Here is a 21,073-nt window from a genome sequence, read left to right as displayed (position 1 = left end):
TTGCATTTCCTGCACTGGCAGGTGGATTCTTTCCCACTGTGCCACCCAGGAAGCCCTCTTTCCTATGGAAACCATAATAAAGGCTCATGCCCACAGTTCCCCTCTCCATCCCTGCCTAGTGGTGTGCCCAGTGCCCCCGTGTGTGGCGCCTCATGATGTGATATGTACTCCGACTCTTGGGATCTGTGAGTATAATAAACTATCTTTTTAATGGTAGTCATTTTCTGTCATCAAATCTAAGCAAAATTACACTTATTAAAAAGGCTGAGATTCCACACGATTTGTGCATACAAATGTCCTCATGAACAACTTAGAGAGCGACGGAAAGACAAGGCAAAGGGAAAAATAGAACTGTAATGCAGTCAGAGTGGGAGCCTCAGCTCATCCTAGAAGCAGCTCTGAAGCTGCGATGGCCCTTCTGAGTTGTCCCTCTTGAGGCTAGGGGCCTGGGCTTAGGTGCACTGCAGCCTATCCCCACAGAGGGAATATGATTTTGCCTGAAGCAGTTCTTTTAGGCACTGGGCAATTCCTGAAAACAGACTTCACAGATGCACTACGGTGATACAGAAAGACAGATGCTTTTTATTTACATTTTAAATAACAAGATAAACTTACTTTAATTTTAAAGTAGTGATGAATAGTAGTATTTTGAGACAGAAATGACAATCATATGTAACATCATTTCTCTGTAATTGCTATCAGTGCCACATATAGCTAACACTACCAGGATTTGTCGCCTGCCTTCCTGATGGAAAAAAATACTGTTAGAGGCAAGCGAAAATACAGACCTTCAAATCCACACAGATGGTTGGATGGCATCACCGACTCAATGGACATGAGTTTGGGTAAACTCCGGGAGTTGGTGATGGACAGGGAGGCCTGGCGTGCTGCAGTCCATGGGGTCGCAAAGAGTCGGACACGACTGAGCGACTGAACTGAACTGATCTGAACTCCACACACCCTGTTAAGAAGACCTGCGGAGCCAAGAACTTTTGTTCATTTCTGGATCTCCAGATTCGGCCACAGCTCTGCATACCTACTGATGTTTCTTGAGTCATTACTATAATTAAAACTGACAGGATACAATTTAAAAGGTATAAATTTTAAAACTCTTCCAACGCAACGCCTCCGCAGCTTAAAGCGCCTCGCCCTAGGGCAAGTCTGTTCAAGCACGAAGGTCTCATGTCGGCTTCGCCAGGAGGGGCGGGGCCAGAGAGGGGCCTGGCCTTTATAGGCCGAGGAGGACAGGAGGGGCGGGGTCTACTCCATTGTGATGGACAGAAACCCTCCCCCTACGGCTGGTGCGCCCGCCTCCCACGCGCCCGGAAGTCCTGCCTTCGGAAGAGGAAGTAGCGGCGTAAGCGAGAGCCGCCGGTGACCCGGGCAACAGCGGTGACCGAACGAGGGGAGGGGAAGGTGGTGGCGGCGGTTTGCTGCCACTCCGCGCCGGAGTTGGCGGTTAGAGGCGGGACCGGCAGCCGGGGACAGGAGTCAGGTGCGGAGGGGCAGGCTGGCTGAAGCAGAGTCCGGGGGCGGTGTCTGGGATCCCGGGACTCAACGGTGCCACGCGCGGGGACCGTGCGAGGAAGACTGCGGCCGCGCTGTGCCCTCCGCTGACCTTTCCTTCCTTCCTCTCGTCTCTTTTCTGCGCCGTACTCTTCCCAGACCCCCAGCCCCTCACCTCTCCCTAGTGCCCCTGGTCTAGTCTGGACTCGGTGGGCTTCCTCTCTCATCGGATCACCACCTCGGGACCCTCTTCCCTTCAACCCCGGGTCTACAGCCCCCTCGCTATGACATGGTTTCTCAGGGACCGCCTCACTTCACCCCCCAAGTCCGCACACCCTTAGAAACGTCCTCCCAAAGGTGTAGATTTCACACTAATATGTCCCAAAGGGGGGTGATCCGTTAAAGCTGTCCCTCATCAAAGTGGAGGGCGAAGTGGAACCCCTGCCCAGTACATTTCTATAAAGGTGACAAGAAGGAAAAACAAAGGTTGGCCACATTAAGAATACTAAGAGAATAGTGGGAACTCAGGCATCAAGCATTCATCTCTCTGGTTTGGCCCGTGTGAATTTAGAATTGCTTGGATTCAACACTGGGAGTCCCACCATGGGCTTGTCTGCATCTACCCCTGCGGCTTCTACAGTTCAGACCTCTACCCCTGCTGCTTCAGATCATCAGACAGCAGCCCCAACGTCTGGATGCCCAATGCATGAAGGGAAAGTGAAAGGTAATGGACCATTTATCTAGAAGATAAAAAGAGAATTCTCCAAAAGAGCTCTGAGGAGGCGGTAGAGCATGCTGGTGAGGCTCCTAAGTAACTTAGACAAGTTACTTCTCTAAGTCTCAACCCATCATCACCTGTAAGCTGAGGATATAGTATTGCCCAGGGTTATGGTCATGACTCCAGTATGCTTGCCTGGAAAATCCCATGGATGGAGGAGGGTGGGCTGCAGTCCATGGGGTCGCTAGGAGTCGGACGTGACTGAGCGACTTCACTTTCACTTTCCTCCATTGGAGAAGGAAATGGCAACCCACTCCAGTGTTCTTGCCTGGAGAATCCCAGGGACGGGGGAGCCTGGTGGGCTGCCATCTATGGGGTCGCACAGAGTCGGACATGACTGAAGCGACTTAGCAGCAGCAGCATGGTCATGACTGAAGATCGTGGGCAACAATTTGCCATTGTCTACTTTAACGGGTTTTTGAGGAGGCAAGCGCCCCTCAGCCCAGAGGACACTTGGCAATGCCTGGAGGCCTTTCTGCACGTCGTAACTCAGAGGGGAGGGTACATCTACTGAGGAGAAGACAGGAGTGCTGCTAAATATCCTACAATGTACAGTGCAGACCCTGCAACAGTCAGTCACCTGGCCCCAGATGGCGAGACTGCCCAGGCTGAGAAGCTTTGGTCTAGATCATGCTGTCTTTCTTTTTCCATACAGCTTTACTCCTCCCTCTGTTAGATTACTCTCTGTGTAAAGAATAAGTCATTGCCATTTTTTTAGGTGCAAAGGAGAGACTTGAAATGCTTTCCTTTTTCATTGGTCCACCTGCTGCTTTAGATTGTCTTTGTAAAAGTATGGTCTGAACCCACCAGATGTGTGACTTCTTGTTTCCAGACATGAGGGCAGGAAGCAGTGTTAGCGTGCTTACCTAGTGCTGACGCTTGCTGTGTTAGAGCTGTTCATTCCTTCAGTCAGCCCACAAGAATGTGCTCCCTGCCCACCCTGTGCTAAGCACGGAGTGGTTCTATGTGTTTTGTTTTTCCACTGGAGAACAGCAGTGTCTAAAACAGACAAATCCTTTGCCTGCTGGAGTTTACATTCTCATCCTCAAAATCCTGCATGGTACATCCCCCACCCCCACCCCTTTGTTTCGTAATTAAGGAAACTTACAAGTCACACAGCTAGTAAGTGGCAAAACCAGCGAAAATTCTGGGGCCTTGAATAAGGACCAGTCTGGTGCTCTTCTAGGGTTTCTCCTTACAGGCAGAATGGAGGCAGACATGGACGAAGCAGGTGTGTGTCTGTTCTGAGCATCTCCAGAAAGTCACACAGTGCTGTCTAGGGTCTGATTTCATTTGCTGTGTTCCTAGGAGAGCTGTCAGTCAGATGAATTTCCATTAGGAAAGAAGGTGGGTATCTGTAGGAGACTGAAGGGGCTACTGATTCTCTGATATGAAAAACATAAACAGGATTTTCTTTCCAACACCAATTGGGACCAGTGCGCCAGAAGAGACTGGCGAGGAGAGGGGCGGAACAAGTCTCCCTCCACCCCTCAGTAGACAGCTCTACAGGGTCCTTGCAGAGGAAAGGAAGTAAACGGAAATTTGTCTTTTGCGTGTAGGGCGCCCAGAGTTCAGTGTCTCCTTGGTGTTCACTGCTGCTGCCCAAAATAAGGGTTCCTTTCCATGAGCTATGTCTTCCTGGGCCACAGTTCTCCCCTTGCCTGCCTGCCTCCTTTGTCTACACCGCCTTCCCGGCCCACACACGTGTTTCCAATGGCACCCGGGATCCTTAGGCATTGACTCCCCTGCCGGCTGCTGTTCTTGAAGTGGCATCTGGATCCCACATGGACTGGGGGACGTTTTCTTTAGCGGGTGCCTTTGCTTGATGAACTTGCTGTCTCCTGACAGCGAATCGAGCCTCAGCCAAGTGGTCTTGTTTTCGTCCTGGAACAGGGCACAAGCACAGCACATCCTGGATTTTCCCCACGAGCCTTTTGGACGGCTCCTCTGCTCATTTTTACCTCCTGTCCCCAGTCCCTGAGAGAAGACATCCATAATGAAAGCCTAGCCTCCTGTGCCCTGGTGGGCGTTGGATCTTGTCTGGAACTGGGGAATAGAGAAGTCGGAGAGACCCATTCACGGGGGGGCCCTGCCCCCAAAGGTACCTCTGTAACAGCTCATAGCAACTCCCTGCTCCATTTCCTAAACCCCTGCTGTGGGCAGTACCTACTCTTGCCAGTGCTGAGACTCAGGGGGTTTGTTTTTCTTGGGGGGTAACACAATAGGAGAATGGGTACCCATTTCTCTTCCAAGGAGAAGGTTAATTTATGGCGCCTCTTCCTGGTCTGTAGGCTGTTAGATTGTCAGCCAGCGTAGCACCTGGCAGCTGTGACCAGTAGAATCCTGACTTTGTCTCTGCCGGTGATCCCTGGCCAGACGTTCAACTTTTCGGGGCCCGGATTGAGAGCCAGATGTCCTGCCTTTGTGGTGACAGTGTTTTCACCCTTGATCTGTTTCAGGCTGTCCAGTGAGTGCTGAGCCATCGGACTCAACCTGTGGGAGCAAAACGAACTCTGTGCCTGCGCACCAGGAGCGCGCCTACGAGTATGTGCAGTGTCCCATCACCGGCGCCAAGGCCGGGAGTAAGGAGAACCTGGATCCTTCTAACCTGGTAACCCTCAACCAGCCCCTCTGCCCAGAAGTTTTTAATGTAGGGATGCTCTTACAGGCTCCCAAACTACAGGCTGCTAGGATTGATCCTTCTGTCCTTTGAAAACGGAGAAGTCTGATATTCCATCTATAGTGAAAATCTAGACTGTGTCACTCAGTGTAGTTTCAGAGAGCGCCTAGGAAAGCCATGGGCTATCCCCAAGCGCCAGAGCAGGCTGACCTGGAATCAGCCATGCCAGAGGATGTTGCTTTGGGGGTAGAGTATTAGGTGGGCGAGAGATCTATTAGCAGCACGGCTAGAGTTCGGAAAGGTGTTGCTGGTTTGGGGAAACACCATAGGCACACTGCAAGGTTGGGGTGCCTCTTAAGGCACAGCTGGGTGCCAGCCTTGTGTGACCGCCAGTGACAGAATGCTATCGAGAAAGTGGTGGTATTCTGTTTTGTATACATATCAATACACACACATTTATCGCCTCATCTTTTCCAGAAATTTGTAGCAGTGCATCATGGTATTAGTTTTTACTTTCTAATCCTTGAGAAAGAGACCAAATGTTTGACTGTAGCATGTATTTACCATTTATGTGAAGTCAACAAGGAAAAGAGCTTCTGTGCTCTGACTCAACCGAGAGGCCTGAAACTGATGTGGCTGGTTTAATGAGGAAACTGGTGTGTGTGTGTGATACCTTGCTTTCCAGGAAGTAATTATGTTGCTTGTTTCTACTTTGTATTTCCAACCTTTTTTTTTAAACCCACTTATTTTACATAGATGCCACCTCCTAATCAGACACCAGCCCCCGACCAGCCGTTTCCACTATCTACTGTGAGAGAGGAATCATCTATTCCGAGGGCAGATTCAGATAAAAAGTGGGTTTATCCTTCTGAACAGATGTTCTGGAATGCGATGTTAAGGAAAGGGTGAGTGAGTGAGCATATTCCTGAGGCTATAAATTTGCTTGTGAATCTAACCTTTCTAACATTTAATTTTTAGATGAATCTAATCTAAGAATTAAATGTTAGAGGTTTTATCCCCCAGGTGTACAGTAAATGTTTATACTAACCAACTGATTTTTCAGACTTAACCAGAATATAAGTACAAGGTATTAGGATTCTCCAGAGAAACAGAACTAATAAGATGTAAATATCTTGATATACGTATAGAGATTTGTGGTAAGGAACTGACTCATGGTTACAAAGGTGGAGACGTACCACAATCGGCTCGGCAGGCTGGAGACCCAGGAGAGTCTATATTTCAGTTCAGGTCCAAAGGCAGGAAGAGAAACCGATGTCCCTGTTGGAAAGCAGGCAGGCAGAAGGAGTTCCCTCTTACTTGCAGAGGCTCTGCCTTTTTGTTCTGTTTCAGCTTTGAGAGCTGGGCCCGCTCTGCCCATTTAAATGTTAATCTCATCTAGAATGATGTTTGACCAAATATCTGGGTACCCCATGGCCCAATCAAGCTGACACATAAAACTAACCCATCACAGCCAGTAAGTTTTTTTTAAGTACCCTACATAAAATACTTAGAAAAAGGAAATTTGTGATACTAATTAAAAAAGTGTCACTTGAAAAATCGAGGGATCCTGGATATTTGGATAAATCGGATTTTTGGTGACACAGTGAAATGAATACATGGCATTCGCAGTAATGTTTGTCAAGTTTTACCAAATGTTCTTTCCTAGGTGGAAATGGAAGGATGAGGATATTAGTCAGAAAGACATGTATAATATCATTAGGATTCACAACCAGAATAATGAGCAAGCTTGGAAGGAGATTTTGAAATGGGAAGCCCTTCACGCTGCGTAAGTATGTTCGAGATCTTAAGAAAACCATTCTTCCAGCATCTTCCTAATTTCATAGCTGCTTTCTATGAAAGAAATAGAAGGGCTTTAGTCCAACACTGTGCTATTCTATTAAGACATTTTAGGTAGCAGGCCTGTCTCAGTGACTTGCGTGACAGACTGCCCTGCTCAGCCATGTAAAATGCCGACTATTTAAGTATGTTTGTGGGTTCAGTGAGTCCCAAGTGCAGGAAGGACAGAGCAGGGATGGCTGGTCTCTGCTCCCTGATGAGTGGGGTCCCAGCCACCGAGACTTAGTGGTCAGGCGTGGCTGGACAGCCGTGGGCTGGAAGCCTTCAAAGGCCCCATTTACTCCCCTGGTAAGTGATACCATGCCAGCTCTCAGCTAGGACGCCTGCCCATGGCCTCTAAATGTGGCTGCTTTGGCTTCTTCACACCATGGTGACTGGGTTCCCAGAGCTAGAGTTACAGAAAGCTCCAGGGACACTGCATCTCCTGTGATGACTGAGTCTGGGAAGTCCCATGGTGTCACAAGCCTGCCCACATGCAAGGGGAGGGGCCGTAGGCCACAGACCTCAACAGGAGGAGCATCACAGTCCATTCCAGGCAGAGCACAGGGCCGAGAAACTCTAAAACACTCTCTGCCCCAGGGAGCTGGGGGAGATTTTGTTCACACAGCAGCATGTATTGAATCCCCATCAGGAGTAAACATCAAGAGGCATCTTTGCACATGATCATTTTTTCTTGGGGAGATGGGGCTTCCCTGGTGACTCAGATGGTAAAAAATCTGCCTGCAATGCAGAAGACCCAGGTTTGATCCCTGTGTCAACAAGATCCCCTGGAGAACGGAATGGCAACTCACTCCAGTATTCTTGCCTGGAGAATCCCATGGTCAGAGGAGTCTGGTAGGTTGCGGTCCACAGGGTCGCAAAGTTGGACACGACTGAGAAACTACACACTTTTTCTCTGGGAGGCTAGCTAAATGCAGTTGTTAGTGGCAGTGGGCTATCAGTCTGTTCAGAGCCATGATCCTCACACTTGAGCTGCCTCAGCATCACCTAGGGGTTTGTTGCAATACTGAGTGCTGGGTCCCACCCCCAGGATTTCTGATTCAGTCGATCTGGGGTGAGCATTTCCAGAATGGTGCCCGCTTGAGGGCTCCACCTGGAGAAGGGTAGGGGGTGGGGCATGTCTCCATGGAGCCAGATGTTGTCATGGTTGGGGGCTCATGTTTTTAATTCGTGGCAAAATGTGATTAACTTCTTGGACAAAATCCACTCAATGTGGAGACTTAGGCTGCAGGTATGCTGTTGTTAAAGCTGAGAATGAAAGGAGCTTGGCTAGCCCTTAGCTGGGGGCCCATCACACGTGGGGTGCTTTGCTCCATCCCAGTTCATTAGAGAGACCTGTTTAGGCCAAAGCCTGTCTTTACAGTGACAGCAGCTGCCAAGACAAGTAGCCTCTTGTATTTTCCACTCCCCCTGCAGGGAGCAGTGCTGTGTGCCTCATGCCAGTTGACCAGGAGACTCCCCCCGCAATCCCCGGGGCCCCTGTGAGCTTGGGGGTGGGGGCTGGCAGGGCACCTAGAAAGTTCAAGCCCAGGGTCTGCCCAGAGAGTGAGTAGATTGTGTCAGCAGGACCTTGTCCGCCCACCCGTCAGCTTGTGTACAGTTATTTAAAGAGATGGTCCAACGCTGATTACAGTAGTTCCTAGGGAGAGCAACGGTTTTTTTCTTCATGAAGATTGCTCATTGGTTTCAAATGAGAGAGGAGCATAGGATTTTCTTACATTCATCTGGAAGAAACCCCAACTGCTCTTCGTGCAAGAGGAGAGTTTATGCCTGATACCTGACCCTTTTTTTCCTGAGAGTACACCATGTGGACAGGCCCTGACCCGGACTCCTGCCAAGAGTAGCACAGATACTCAGAGGGAAGGGGAGGGAGTGGCACGCACTTGATCCAGAAGTTAAAACACAGCATTTTTTTAAGCAAATAGGGATATTTCTGTGAGGTTTTTCAGTTACCTTTCTCTAATATTATGTAAAATGTATACAGAAAAATGTGTGTCATGGAGAAACTGCAACACTGTTTTTCAAGGGAAAGAGAGTTGTCTTAATAGATATTTCTTCTTTGGGGATTTCTAGCGAGTGTCCTTGTGGTCCATCCCTGATCCGGTTTGGAGGCAAAGCAAAAGAGTATTCGCCACGGGCAAGAATTCGCTCCTGGATGGGGTGAGTGCCTGCAGAAATGTTCTGTTCCTCAGGTCACGGTCTGCTTGCTCTTGGCATTAAAACCAGGCAGTCAAAGAACTGCAGTGCCATCTTGCGAAACATGCTTCACTTTCAGCTGCAGACCTCCTGTGCTCCCTCAAGGTGGCACTGCAGGCAGCTTGGGGTTACTTCCTGTCTACTGCTCAGAGTCGTCTTCTCTGTGTTCTTGCACTGCCCCCTAGCTCCTCCCACACTCCTGCTGTCCACCTGTGCACTCCATGCTCCCTGTTGTCATGGATTCACAGCTCTCACCTGCTTCCCTGGTGGCTCAGCTGGTCAAGAATCCGCCTGCAATGCGGGAGGCCTGAGTTCGATCCCTGGGTTGGGAAGATCCCTGGAGAAGGGAAACACTACCCACTCTAGTATTCTGGCCTGGAGAATTCCATGGACTGTGTAGTCCACGGGTCGCAAAGAGTCAGACACGACTGAGCAACTTTCGCTTTCACCTGCATTTCTGCAGGTGCTGAGCTGACTTCCCCAGCCTGGCTGTGCTTCCTGCCATTGACCTTCTTCCCTTGTAGCAGGTAGCTGTCCGCTGATGGGGGCACCTCCCGCTTTCCAGCCCTACCTTCCTGCAGCACTGTGGACCATGCTCATCGGAGCCTCACCTCTCATCCGAGGTGGACCCTGAGAGCCGGCCTCCCCATGCGCTGCCCTGCTGGCTTCCTCATTGCCTAAACCCCAGCTCAGCATCCCACAGGCATGGTAACCTCCGCCAGCATGTTTTCATTCCAGGTACGAGCTGCCTTTCGACAGACACGACTGGATCATCAACCGTTGCGGGACGGAAGTGAGATATGTCATTGACTACTACGATGGGGGTAAGGTCAACCAAGACTACCAGTTCACCATCCTGGACGTGCGGCCCGCGTTGGATTCACTGTCGGCCGTATGGGACCGGATGAAGGTGGCCTGGTGGCGCTGGACTTCCTAAGCACTGCTTTGTCAGAGATGAGAAAATAGAAATGATTTTTTTTTCTGAGAAGTACATTAAACTATTTTCCCCAAACTGAATTGTGCTCCTGATGTAACAGGGATGTCCAGGGGATCACCTACCTTCCATGCCACTTAGCAAAGGGTACTCAGCGCGTGCTCTTCTGAGTTCCGTTTGTACCTTGCAGTTGACGGCACATCATTTGAAGTTTTCTTCCCATGTAGAGAAGTGGGAGGCCCTCCCTGAGTTTCTCCTTTAACTGCAGTATTGTCTGTGTATTTGATCTAAAAAGTCTGAACTTCTGAAAAAGACCTTTGCTGAAAATATGAAGAGAGCTGCTCTTTTCCCTCCCTGTTTTAAATATTGATGCGTAGACCTGAGAGCCCACAGGATGCTCAACTTTGACCTGGTCCAATATTTTATTTAAAAGTGTTCTATTAGGCTTTTTCTACAAGTTACCAGCATTTCTCAAGTCCATCAAATATAGTAGTGACCCCTGAAGAAAATACAGCCACACACTGGCAATGTACTCTGCCAACCTGAGGTGTGTGTGTCTTGCTCTCCAGATTCTTGCTGTTGTGATTTTTTTTTTTTTTCAGACTGGACCTTGATCCAGAATAATTTCAACTCCCCTATGACTTGATGGCGCACATGTGTTGGGAGTATGTGTCTTAACTTCTTAAGTATTTTCCTTTTAATTCCCATTGTTCTGACCTGTAACTGTGTTCCATGTAAGCAGGCTTCACTGTTCTGGCATTTGACAACTTAATCCCATTCTGGAGTTCATCCATTCCCCTGCCTGAAGCCTTCCTCTTGTCTGCCTTGCCCGAACCTTGAAGGTCTGGCTGAAGTCACAATGTTAGAGATGGTCCTGCTCTAAAACACGGTATTTTATCCATTGCTAGAATTCACAAGGAGAATATTTTTCCCAGATGTAGAGTGGTTGCATCAACTCACTCTCCGTTCACATCTGTTTTTTAAGGGATTTCTAAGTTTGCCCCTGAAATTCTTTGTATCAGTCACCCACACACTGGTTGTTCAACTTACAGCAGCATAATACGACTGTTGGTTGTTTTTGTTTTAAGTGTTTATGGTAGTAACTCATTTATCTTGAATATCGTGGAGTTAAGTTAGTACATGAGCTTAGCAGTCTGGAGTGCTTCATTTGGTATGAATTTTATTGGTGTGTCTGTGTGGACTTTTAAAAATCCAACAAACTTAAACTTCTACATTTCAAAATATTTGTGTATTTTCAAAGAAAATAAACCTGATAATTAACAGGTTTTGAAAATCTATTAAGAGTAATTTTATACTTCATCAGACAGAAATAATCTTTACAGAAATGACGGCTGTAGTCTTTCTGCTGGAGGTAGCCATTTTCGTCACAGCACATATTTCTCACCTGCTGAGGAAGGGAGTTACTGTTCGCATGTTTTTTGGTCCTAAATGCCATTGAGGAAGTACAGGTTAAGGCGTTATTATGAGAAACCAAGTGTTGCATCTGGAAACTGAAAATTGAGCCACAGACGGGGAATCACCCCTTTTTAAAGGATTCTAATATTTCTTGAGAAAAAACCACCTCTAAAGTAAACTGTCTTGTGAAGCTGGTGACAAGACCACGTTTATACACCCTCCACTTGGGGAGAGAAGACTACAGCCTATTGGACATAAGAGCTGCTTGGTGTCTAAATTATACTTGATCAGATCCAGGGATCAATACTCTGTTCTGATAGGAGGTTTTATTTATAACTTGAAATCATTTTGGATATTCTCCAGGCTTTTAAGCTCCATCTTTCGTCATAGGCTATTCAGGATTAGAACAATGTACTGCACCCGAGGCTAAGGATTAGCAAATAAGGTGGGGGTGCCAACTGGGACTGCAGATGAAAATGTAGTAGTGTTCCTAGTCGTGCCCTAACTCCCATCCACTCATGAAATGTTTATGACACTCTACATTCTGTCAGGAACACAAAAAGACAAAAGGTCCAGCCCCCACCTGCAGGGGACTCATAACCTTAGGGAGGACAGTCTGTAAATTCAATGCTGATTTTAAAAGAGTTGTGTTAATCCATGGGTTAAGTGCAAATTCACTTAAGTATGTTTTTAATATATATTGAATATACAGTTACCAATTTTTTAATGAGACACCAGTGTGGTTTATCCCTCATCAGCTACTCCTTAAGCGAAGAATTGCACATTTCACGCCTCACCTCTGCAACAACCATGGGAGTTATGCCATGGATCATTTTTGTCACCATAGGCCTGAGGCCGTGTGTGGTGATCAAGAATACTTTTTCTTGAAAAGATACCCCCACCCTACCCCACCATGTTCACTGCAGCATTATATACAACAGCCCAGAACAACCTGTGTGTGCTCATGGATGAGTGGATAAAGAAAATGTCATATATCGTGTGTGTGTGTGTACATGCATACATGCTAAGTCGCTTCAGTTGTGCCCAACTGCGACCCTATGGACTGCACCCTGCCAGGCTCCTCTGTCCATGGGATTTCCCAGGCAAGAACACTGGAGTGGGTTGCCATGCCCTCCTCCAGGGTATCTTCCCCACCCAGGAATCAGACCTGGGTCTCTTGCATCACTGAGCCATCAGGGCAGCCCGTGTGTGTGTGTGTGTGTGTGTGTGTGTGTGTGTGTGTGTGTGTGTGTGTGTGTGTGTGTGTGTGTGTGTGTGTGTGTGTGTGTGTGTGTGTGTGTGTGTGTGTGTGTGTGTGTGTGTGTGTGTGTGTGTGTGTGTGTGTGTGTGTGTGTGTGTGTGTGTGTGTGTGTGTGTGTGTGTGTGTGTGTGTGTGTGTGTGTGTGTGTGTGTGTGTGTGTGTGTGTGTGTGTGTGTGTGTGTGTGTGTGTGTGTGTGTGACATATATGCCTATTATTCAGCCATGATAATAAAATCTTGCTATTTGCAAAAATATTGCAGTACCTTGAGAGCGTTATGCTAAGTGGAGTAAGTCAGAAACACAAATACCATATGATTTCACCTATATGCAGAATCTAAAAAAACAGTACAACTACCCAAAAACCTGAGCTCATAGACAAGTTGGTGAGACTGGTGGTTTCCAGAGTGTGGGGGTTCAGGTAGGCAAAATTTGTGAAGGGGATTAAAAGGTACAAATTTCCAGTTATAGAGCAATTAAGGACAAATGTCCAACATGGTGAAAGTATGAAAGTATGTCCGACTCTTTGTGACCCTATGGACTGTAGCCCTCCAAACTTCTCTGTCCGTGGGACTCTCCAGGCAAGAATACTGGAGTGGGTTGCCATGCCCTTGTTCAGCTGATCTTCGTGACTCAGGGTTCAAACCTGGTCTCCTGCATTGCAGGCAGATTCTTTACCGTCTGAGCCACTAGGGAAGCCCAATATTATATGGCAATTAAAGCTCAATTTTTTTAAAAAAGGAAAGACAAACCCGTGTCCTGGGGGCAGACGGCTGGTTTAGAGCCCTGTCGCAGCCCTTCACTTGCTATGTAAGCTTAATATCTCTGGGCCTCAGCTTTCTTGGCAATAAAAAGAACAAAAGAACTGAGTGGTTTTGTTTGTTTGGGCTGCTATTACAAATACCATCGACTGGGTAGCTTATAAACAACAGAAATTCATCACTCACCGTTCTGGAGACCAGAAAGTGCCAGAGTAAAGGCGCTGGAAGATTCCGCAGAGATGGCATCTGGGCTCGTTCTTGTGAAAGGGGAGAGCGTGGGGGGTCTCTTAGAGGCCGATAGTCCCATTCCTGAGGCTCCACCCTCTTGACCTTATCACCTCCCAAATCACCTGAACCCACTCTGAGCCCATAGCTTGGAAAGGCTTAATGAACATCACCTGTGCCTAGTCATTGACGCGGAAAAGGGGCGGCTAGGAATCAAAGAAGAACTGAGAAACAGTACCCACCCCTTGCCTTGCTTCTCCCAAGACGAGTCTGTCGAGAGAGGGAGCAGAAGGGTCTCCTTTTGATTTTAGTTACTCATAAGAATTAGCTTGCTCTAAAGGAGCCCGTGTTCTTTAAAATCGCTAAAGGGAAAAAGATGGGTAGCAGTCTTTGACCTTTTAAAAACCATAAACATGACAGGGTGACATGTGACATTTGGTTTAGTACTATGCCAGATCCGCTTGACAAAACTGAAGATTGTAATTAGGCCGTTGTGCTTCCTAACCTGAGATGTAGCTCATTGTGTCCTCAGGATCACAAAGGTGTCCCCTCCGTGGAAACTTCAAATGTGCGTGCCTGCTCAGTCCTGTCTGATTTGAATATTTGCGACCCCATGGACCCCCATTAGGCTCCTCTGTTTATGAATTTTTTCCAGGCAGGAATACTGGCTTGGGTTGCCATTTTCTCCTCCAGAGGATCTTCCCAACCCAGGGATCAACTGACATCTCTTGTGTCTCCTGCATTGGCAGGCAGACTCTTTACCACTCAGTCACCTGGGAAATCCAACTTAATATGTCTCCAGATCAAAAACATTACAAAGTTATGTTTACTGCAAGTAAAAGGTATGCAAAATCAATTCAAAAGCAATGCATCACATGGAAAGTATTCTAATAGTTTTTTCTGAAATCATAGCAGGTATTGAAAAGTAAAGTTTCTAAGAAAAGTTTATTTGGGGGGAGCCTACATCTACTGGGGCAATGAGGCTTATGTTTACAATTAGCTTTTACCTTGTGCTTTAACATATACATTGTCACATGTGATGAGGGCTGCAGAAACTTCATATGGAGTGGTATAACACAGGAATTGTGAGCAACAATTTCACAGTAACAGTTGAGTGGAGTCCTGATGGACGATTACAGGATATTATCTTGGAGCGAGCTCTGTGCAGAATCACCTTTTTTTAAAAAGATTGTTCATGGCTGCACTGGGCCTTGGTTGCTGTGCACGGGCCTTAGTTGCGATGAGCAGGGGCTACTCTCTAGTTGCAGGCTTCTCTTGCTGCAGAGCATGGGTTCTAGAGCGCGGACAGGGAGTTGCAGCTCTCAGGCTCATGAGTGGTGGCACATGGGCTTAGCTGCTTGGCATGTGGGATCTTCCCAGACCAGGGATTGAACCCGTGTTCCCTGCATTGGCAGGCAAATTCTTAACCTTTAGACCACCAGGGAAGCCCCAGAATCATCCTTTAAACACGTTGCTATTCCTTTTACATTTAAGATGAGTTACTGTGATGAGTTCCTGTGGTTCTTCAATGGCTGGGTGCAGAATATTATCAGGATGTTTTTGGCTGCAGGTAACAGACCCTGCTGACACTTGCAACACTGGGTGTGTGCGTGGTCAGCTGTACTTCTCCAGACGACTCTGCCTTCCATGCACAATTTCAACTTCATCTTCATAGGCTTCCCTGGTGGTTCAGATGGTAAAGAAGCTGCCTGCAATGTGGGAGACCCGGGTTCGATCTCTAGGTCGGGAAGATCCCCTGGAGGAGGGCATGGCAACCTACTCCAGTATTCTTGCCTGGAATCCCATGGACAGAGGAGCATGGCAGGCTACAGACCACGGGGTCACACTGACAAGGATGTGACTGAGTGACCAACATTTAATGGGCTAAGTTTCATCACCATCAGATGGCTTCTATTAACAGATGCTGTCAGAGCTTTATGATCCTTGCTTATTGCTAGTAGATAAGAGGTGGAGAGGGAGGGGGAAGTCTCCCACAACACATGGAAGATAAGGTTTCTCTTTAATCAGTTTGGGTCAATTCGGCTTTAGGCCTGTGTCCTCACACCCCTCCCACTTTACATTCCCAGGAGAGTGCCTGGTGCTTAGATTAACCGGAGAAATCATCTGCAGAAAACTGCAGTGCCCACTGGAGAATTATTTCACTAAACAATGATAAAACCCCAGTCTTAGTTGTCATTTCATTATTTTCCCTTCACTCTCGTAGGTTGGCGTTTCAAATCTGGAGGTAGCAGAAGACAGGCTTGGGGAATCTTCATTTCCATATTGACTCTCTGCACTGGCTAGGGGATTTGAACAATCCCTTTAGGTCTATAAAGCTAACTCACCTCATTCTTTTTATGGCTGAATAAGATGGAGGACCTTTTTTTTTTTTTTAAATCAGGTCATTAGTTGATGGACTTTGGGGTCTTTTCATAGATCCTCCTAAAGTTTCCTTTCTGACCATAATTCTAGGTTTTATGTGGCCTATTTCTCTCACATTTGATGGACTGGGTGATGCCATGTTTTAAGCTAAGGAAAAATAAGTGCTTTGAAAACCTACTTCAGACTGCTGCTGCTGCTGCTGCTAAGTCGCTTCAGTCATGTCCGCCTCTGTGCGACCCCATAGACAGCATCTCACCAGGCTCCCCCATCCCTGGGATTCTCCAGGCAAGAACACTGGAGTGGGTTGCCATTTCCTTCTCCAATGGAGGAAAGTGAGAAGTGAAAGTGAAGTCGCTCAGTCATGTCCGACTCTTAGCGACCCCATGGACTGCAGCCTTCCAGGCTCCTCTGTCCATGGGATTTTCCAGGCAAGAGTACTGGAGTGGGGTGCCATTGTCTTCTCCATACTTCAGACTAGTTTTTACATAAAGTACATCAGTGGATGCACTCTTGAAATTTCACACCATTCATGGTTAACCAGTGCTTTCTTTTTCCTCTATTAAATGGTCTTAAAAACAACCCAAAAGTCCATCAAGTAATGACTGGATTAAAAAAAAAAATTGTCGTCCATCCATACAATGGAATCTATTCAGCCATAAAAAGAATGAAGTACTGATTCCTGCTACAAGATGGGTGAACCTTGAAAACAACGTGCTAAGTGATACAAAGGGCTGGGGGCTGTATGATTCTATTTATAGAAATGCCCAGCATAAGTAAATGTATAAAGGCAGAAAGTAGATTAGTGGTTGCCATAGTTGGGGTGAGAGAGGAATTGGGAGTGAGTGCTAATGGGTATAGGGTTTTCTTTCAGGGGTGATGAAAATGTTCTAAAACTGATGGCTGTGCAACTCTGTTACTCTACTGGAAACCACTGAAGTGTACACTTTAAATATGTGAAGTGTCTGGTTTCTAATTATAGCTCAATAAATCTACTTGAAAAACGGGAAAAAATGTGCTGGCTGATCCCTCTATTAACTGAGTAGTCAGTCTACCAAGAGTCAGTAACTTAAGCCAAACAAAAGAAGATGTGATATAAATGCATAAACCAAATCCATACATACTAAGGAAAGACTGAGAAGAGCTGAAAGCAGAATCAGTACAAATATGGCCATGAAGTCGGAAAGGGTTGGGGAAATATTGTAAAAATCCAGGGTAACTCTCGGTTCATTGTTTCACGGTGGTTTCTTCAATTTGCTGCAAAGAAACTGGAAGTGGGATGTTAGACAGTGGCCGTGGATGGATTAAGAATGTGAAAGTGGGCCCTCCCACACCCAGAGAAAGAAATGGCCTCGGCTCCACAGTGGAAGCTTAGTAAACGGTGTCTGTTTATGTGCTGTTAAAACATAAGACAAAAATCATTTTATGATCTGTTTCACCTGACTTAAAAAAATATGATTCCATACTGTTCAGGCAAAGTATTGCATTAGAGCAGCATTTTGGATCTTGCTGCCTTACCCCCTCTCCGCCTCTCCCTCGTCTGTGGTCTCCCCAGCTAGATGCTCCTCAAAATTTTGTGGAGACCGAATCCCCTGGAGGGCTTGTTAAAATGCAGATTGCTGGGCCCACCTCCAGGGGGCCTGATTCAGTCAGTTCTCATGAGAACTGGCATTCCTAAGAGGAGAGTGTGCCCAAGAGATGCTAATGGTGCTGACCGGGGTCTGAGCTTCACTGGACTCTGCAGCCTTCAAATCCTCTGCACTTCCACGTACCCCCATCTTCGCAATGTATTTTAAATTGCCATGTATTTACACAGCCGTGGGTCCAAGTCCCAAGTAGGAAATGGGAAATTGAAGGTTACATGTAAATGCCACTTGTCCTTTGTGGCTTATTCCCAAGGGTTCCTTGAAGTCCTCCCGCTCCCCTCAGTTCTGAATGTTGCACAATCCCACCTTTGTCTTGTTTTCATAATGAAAACCTTTCCTTGGAAAGTTCACCCTCTCACATCACTTCAGTAGGCGATGCGGGGGGCAGGGGGCAGAGGACAATGACAATGGGGTGAAGGCAATGACCTCTCACCTGGGACAGAAAACCCCTCTTCACCTGGGACAGAAAACCCCTCTGTTAGTGGGTGCTCTTTCTTTGAGTCGTGGTCTCAAAAGGCAAACCCTCTCCTGGTGGCTGCTCCCTTCAGCTGCAGAGGTGTTCTGGGTGGTCTCTGCTTCTTGAGCTCTGTTCATCATATTCAATTGCAAGGGCATAACGAACTGCCACAATCGAAGTGGTTTTAACAATAGAAATGGTTCTGGAAGCAACAAGTAAGATCAAAATGTTGACAGAGGTGTGCCAGAAGGTGCTAGAAGGTCTATTTCAGGCCTCTCTCCCAAAGTTCTGGCAGTTCTTGGCTGGTTCCAGAACTTCAGTCTTCACAAGTTGTTCTTTCTGGGTACGTGTCTGTGTCAACGTCCAAATCCCCCCTTTTTATTAGAACAACAGTCATACAAGATTGGGGCCCACCCTAATGACCTCATCTTAACTTGATCATCTGCAGAGACCCTCTTACCAAATAAGGCCATGCTGGTAGGTACTGAGGGCTAGGACTTCAACATCTTTTCCATAGTGGACACAACTCAACCCATAACCTGCTCGTTTGAAGAATGGCTGTGAAATTTCTCATCAGGGCCAGGCAGCCTGTCCCTCTGGCGTCTGAGAGCTGTCATTGCTGACCTGCTTCTTTGTTTGCACACTTTGCTCAGCAGTGACAGGCCAACCAGCACTGCCCTGGTCCCTAGCAAGTCTTTGCCCTTTGGACAAGCTCGGCTGTGCTCAGGGCCACCGTGACATCTGCCCCTCCAGATGGGCTCAGCGGCTGATGGAACTCTCTTGGTGGGAGGCCAGGGAAAGGGCAAGGCAATCAGCTCACCTCCTGCAAAGTGCCAGGAAGGAAAATGAAGCAGGCGACTCACCTGCCCACAGCCCCTCATGGCAGACTTTCCCAAGCAGATTCCGGACCCAGCTCCTGAGTCTTTGACCAAGTAAAGTGATTTGAATTTAGGAGGACTCTGAATGCTGACTTGCCATGATCCTTTCCTGCATGACTAAACATGTTTCTGATTCATTCTCTAAGTCATTTTCCCCTGCTACAGAAGACCCACTCAGAACCCCAGAGTTGGTATCAAGACGGCTTTAAGCTGAAGACATTTGAGATTCAACAGATGCAGAAAAAAGCCTTTTAGAGCTTCCCTTATCTGACTAAAAGCAACTTGTGGGAAATGAAGCTACTATAAATCCCCTCTCTGGGGGGAGTTTTATGGTTCCAAGGGAGACAGAAAGACTGCTCATACCTGTATAGACCATCCTTATCACAAACTTTCTTATCTCCTGTCTGGTTTCCTGAAAACTCGTTTGTTTTTTCAAACAAACCTATTTGGTTTTCCCTTAGAAATTGTTTCTCTCCACTGCCTTTTCTCTACTAGGTTAGGTCCATAAACCTTTAACCATTTAAGGAGCCAGATACTTCCTTTGTTGGTTCCTGTATGCATGTGAAATAAATCCTTTTTGCCAGGTGATTAAGAGGGTATGGGAAAGTTTTTTCCCTTCAAACCTATTCCAGTATTCTTGCCTGGAGAACCCCATGGACATAGGGGACTGGTAGGCTACAGTCCATAGGGTCGTACAGAGTCGGACACAACTGAAGTGACTTAACAGGCTCACACACACACGCGCACACACACACACCCTCTAAGCAAATGTGGGCATCTTGTTTGTAGAGAAACAAGAAACAGCTTTGCACCTGAAGGTTCAGTTCAAATAGCAGGTCTGCACACTTGGATGCGTGCATGCTCAGTTGCTTCAGTCGTGTTCAAATCTTTGTGACCTCATGGACCACAGCCCGCCAGGCTCCTCTGTCCATGGGATTCTCTAGGCAAGAATACTGGAATGGATTGCCATGCCCTCCCTCCAGGGGATCTTCCCAACCCAGGAATCGAACCTGCATTTTCTGCATCTCCTGCATTGCAAGTAGATTCTTTACCCACTAGCACCACCTGGGAAGCCCCACACGTGGATGACCCACCGCCAAATCCTGGTTCTGTCACCTTCCAGCTGTGCAACCTTGGGCAACTCATTTGATGTCACTTGGGGTCTTTCATGCTCTCTGGAAAATGAGGATAGTTGTGACTCCTGTCTACTGCTTATGAGGAGGTGAAAGAGTTAATGGGAGTGAAACACTTAGACCGGAGCGGGTGTCCTTAATAAATGTTAGCTCATCATGCTGTGTAAAAAACACTGGCAAACAGATGTTGGTCAAACTGAATTGAGAGAATCTTCTGACCTTTCTGTGACCTCGGGGGGCCTGCAGTTGGGGCTGCTGCTGTGTGCACCATGGGGGACCGCAGGCCACACCAGCCCAGGGGGCCGCACTTCCAGAGACCGGTGTCTGGAGCTCCACGCCTTCACGAAGCCATCCTGTGCGGAAGAATTCCAAGCTTTACTGGAATTTTCCTTTGTTTTGGATTTTTTTTTTTTTTCCTCAAGAACATTTGCTGCTGATTTAGTCTTGTTTAAAAATCCTGTCGGGTCGAGATGTTGACTTGTTTTCATCTCAGTGTGCCTCTTACTCAGTCATTTCTTCAGTCATTTCTTTTCTTCTCAGTTCTGGTGCCTCCTGCAGCTTGCTTATCAGAGCGATGTACACATAGGCCTGGATGGGGACCTGATTTGATCCCAATGCTGTCCATCTGCCAAGCAGATGTGTATTAAAATGTGCATAAGAAAAAGAAGCAAGCTGGACTTATTTAGAAATTTCTTCAATTTGCACAAACTCCATTGGTAAAAGAGATTTTTTTTTTTCTATGAAAACCCACAACACACGTATGTTAATAGCCACTTAGATCAAGACAAATTCCTGTTTGGCCATTTGGGTCCTATCACTGTGCCTCCGGCCAGACACACAGAGATGGTGACTCAGCACTCAAAGATGCAAGACTTGTGTCAGCAGGCAGCTTTCCTCTTGACTGTAGGATCTCTTTGCTCCTAAGAATGAATGACTTCGACAGCCTTTTAAATGGTTTTGTCCAACTTGAAAGAGTTCATTATTTTTTTCTTGCCAGGTATTCTATCACTTACAAGGTGTTAGAAGTGA

The 21,073-nt window shown here is 47.1% G+C and overlaps 1 protein-coding gene across 1 annotated transcript; it reads left to right on the top strand.

The window, feature by feature from the left end:
• Nucleotides 1–1,367: 1,367 nt before the first annotated feature.
• LOC128070073 (holocytochrome c-type synthase) lies at nucleotides 1,368–10,134 on the top strand. The gene is made up of 7 exons (XM_052663379.1): nucleotides 1,368–1,495; nucleotides 2,078–2,230; nucleotides 4,744–4,895; nucleotides 5,661–5,809; nucleotides 6,571–6,690; nucleotides 8,835–8,921; nucleotides 9,696–10,134. Exons 2-7 carry the CDS (start codon nucleotides 2,110–2,112, stop codon nucleotides 9,892–9,894), a joined length of 828 nt encoding a protein of 275 aa, XP_052519339.1. The 5' UTR covers nucleotides 1,368–1,495; nucleotides 2,078–2,109; the 3' UTR covers nucleotides 9,895–10,134.
• Nucleotides 10,135–21,073: the final 10,939 nt, after the last annotated feature.

The sequence above is a fragment of the Budorcas taxicolor genome, chromosome X (genome assembly GCF_023091745.1).
Source record: "Budorcas taxicolor isolate Tak-1 chromosome X, Takin1.1, whole genome shotgun sequence".
Lineage (NCBI taxonomy): Eukaryota > Metazoa > Chordata > Mammalia > Artiodactyla > Bovidae > Budorcas > Budorcas taxicolor.
This window is presented reverse-complemented; position numbering and strand designations above follow the sequence as displayed.

Coding starts and splice junctions, on each gene's coding strand:
- LOC128070073 (XM_052663379.1), top strand. CDS start 2,110: ATGGGCTTGTCTGCATCTACCCCTGCGGCTTCTACAGTTCAGACCTCT. Junction 4,896..5,660: donor ACCTGGATCCTTCTAACCTG/GTAACCCTCAAC, acceptor TATTTTACATAG/ATGCCACCTCCTAATCAGAC. Junction 6,691..8,834: donor TGGGAAGCCCTTCACGCTGC/GTAAGTATGTTC, acceptor GGGGATTTCTAG/CGAGTGTCCTTGTGGTCCAT.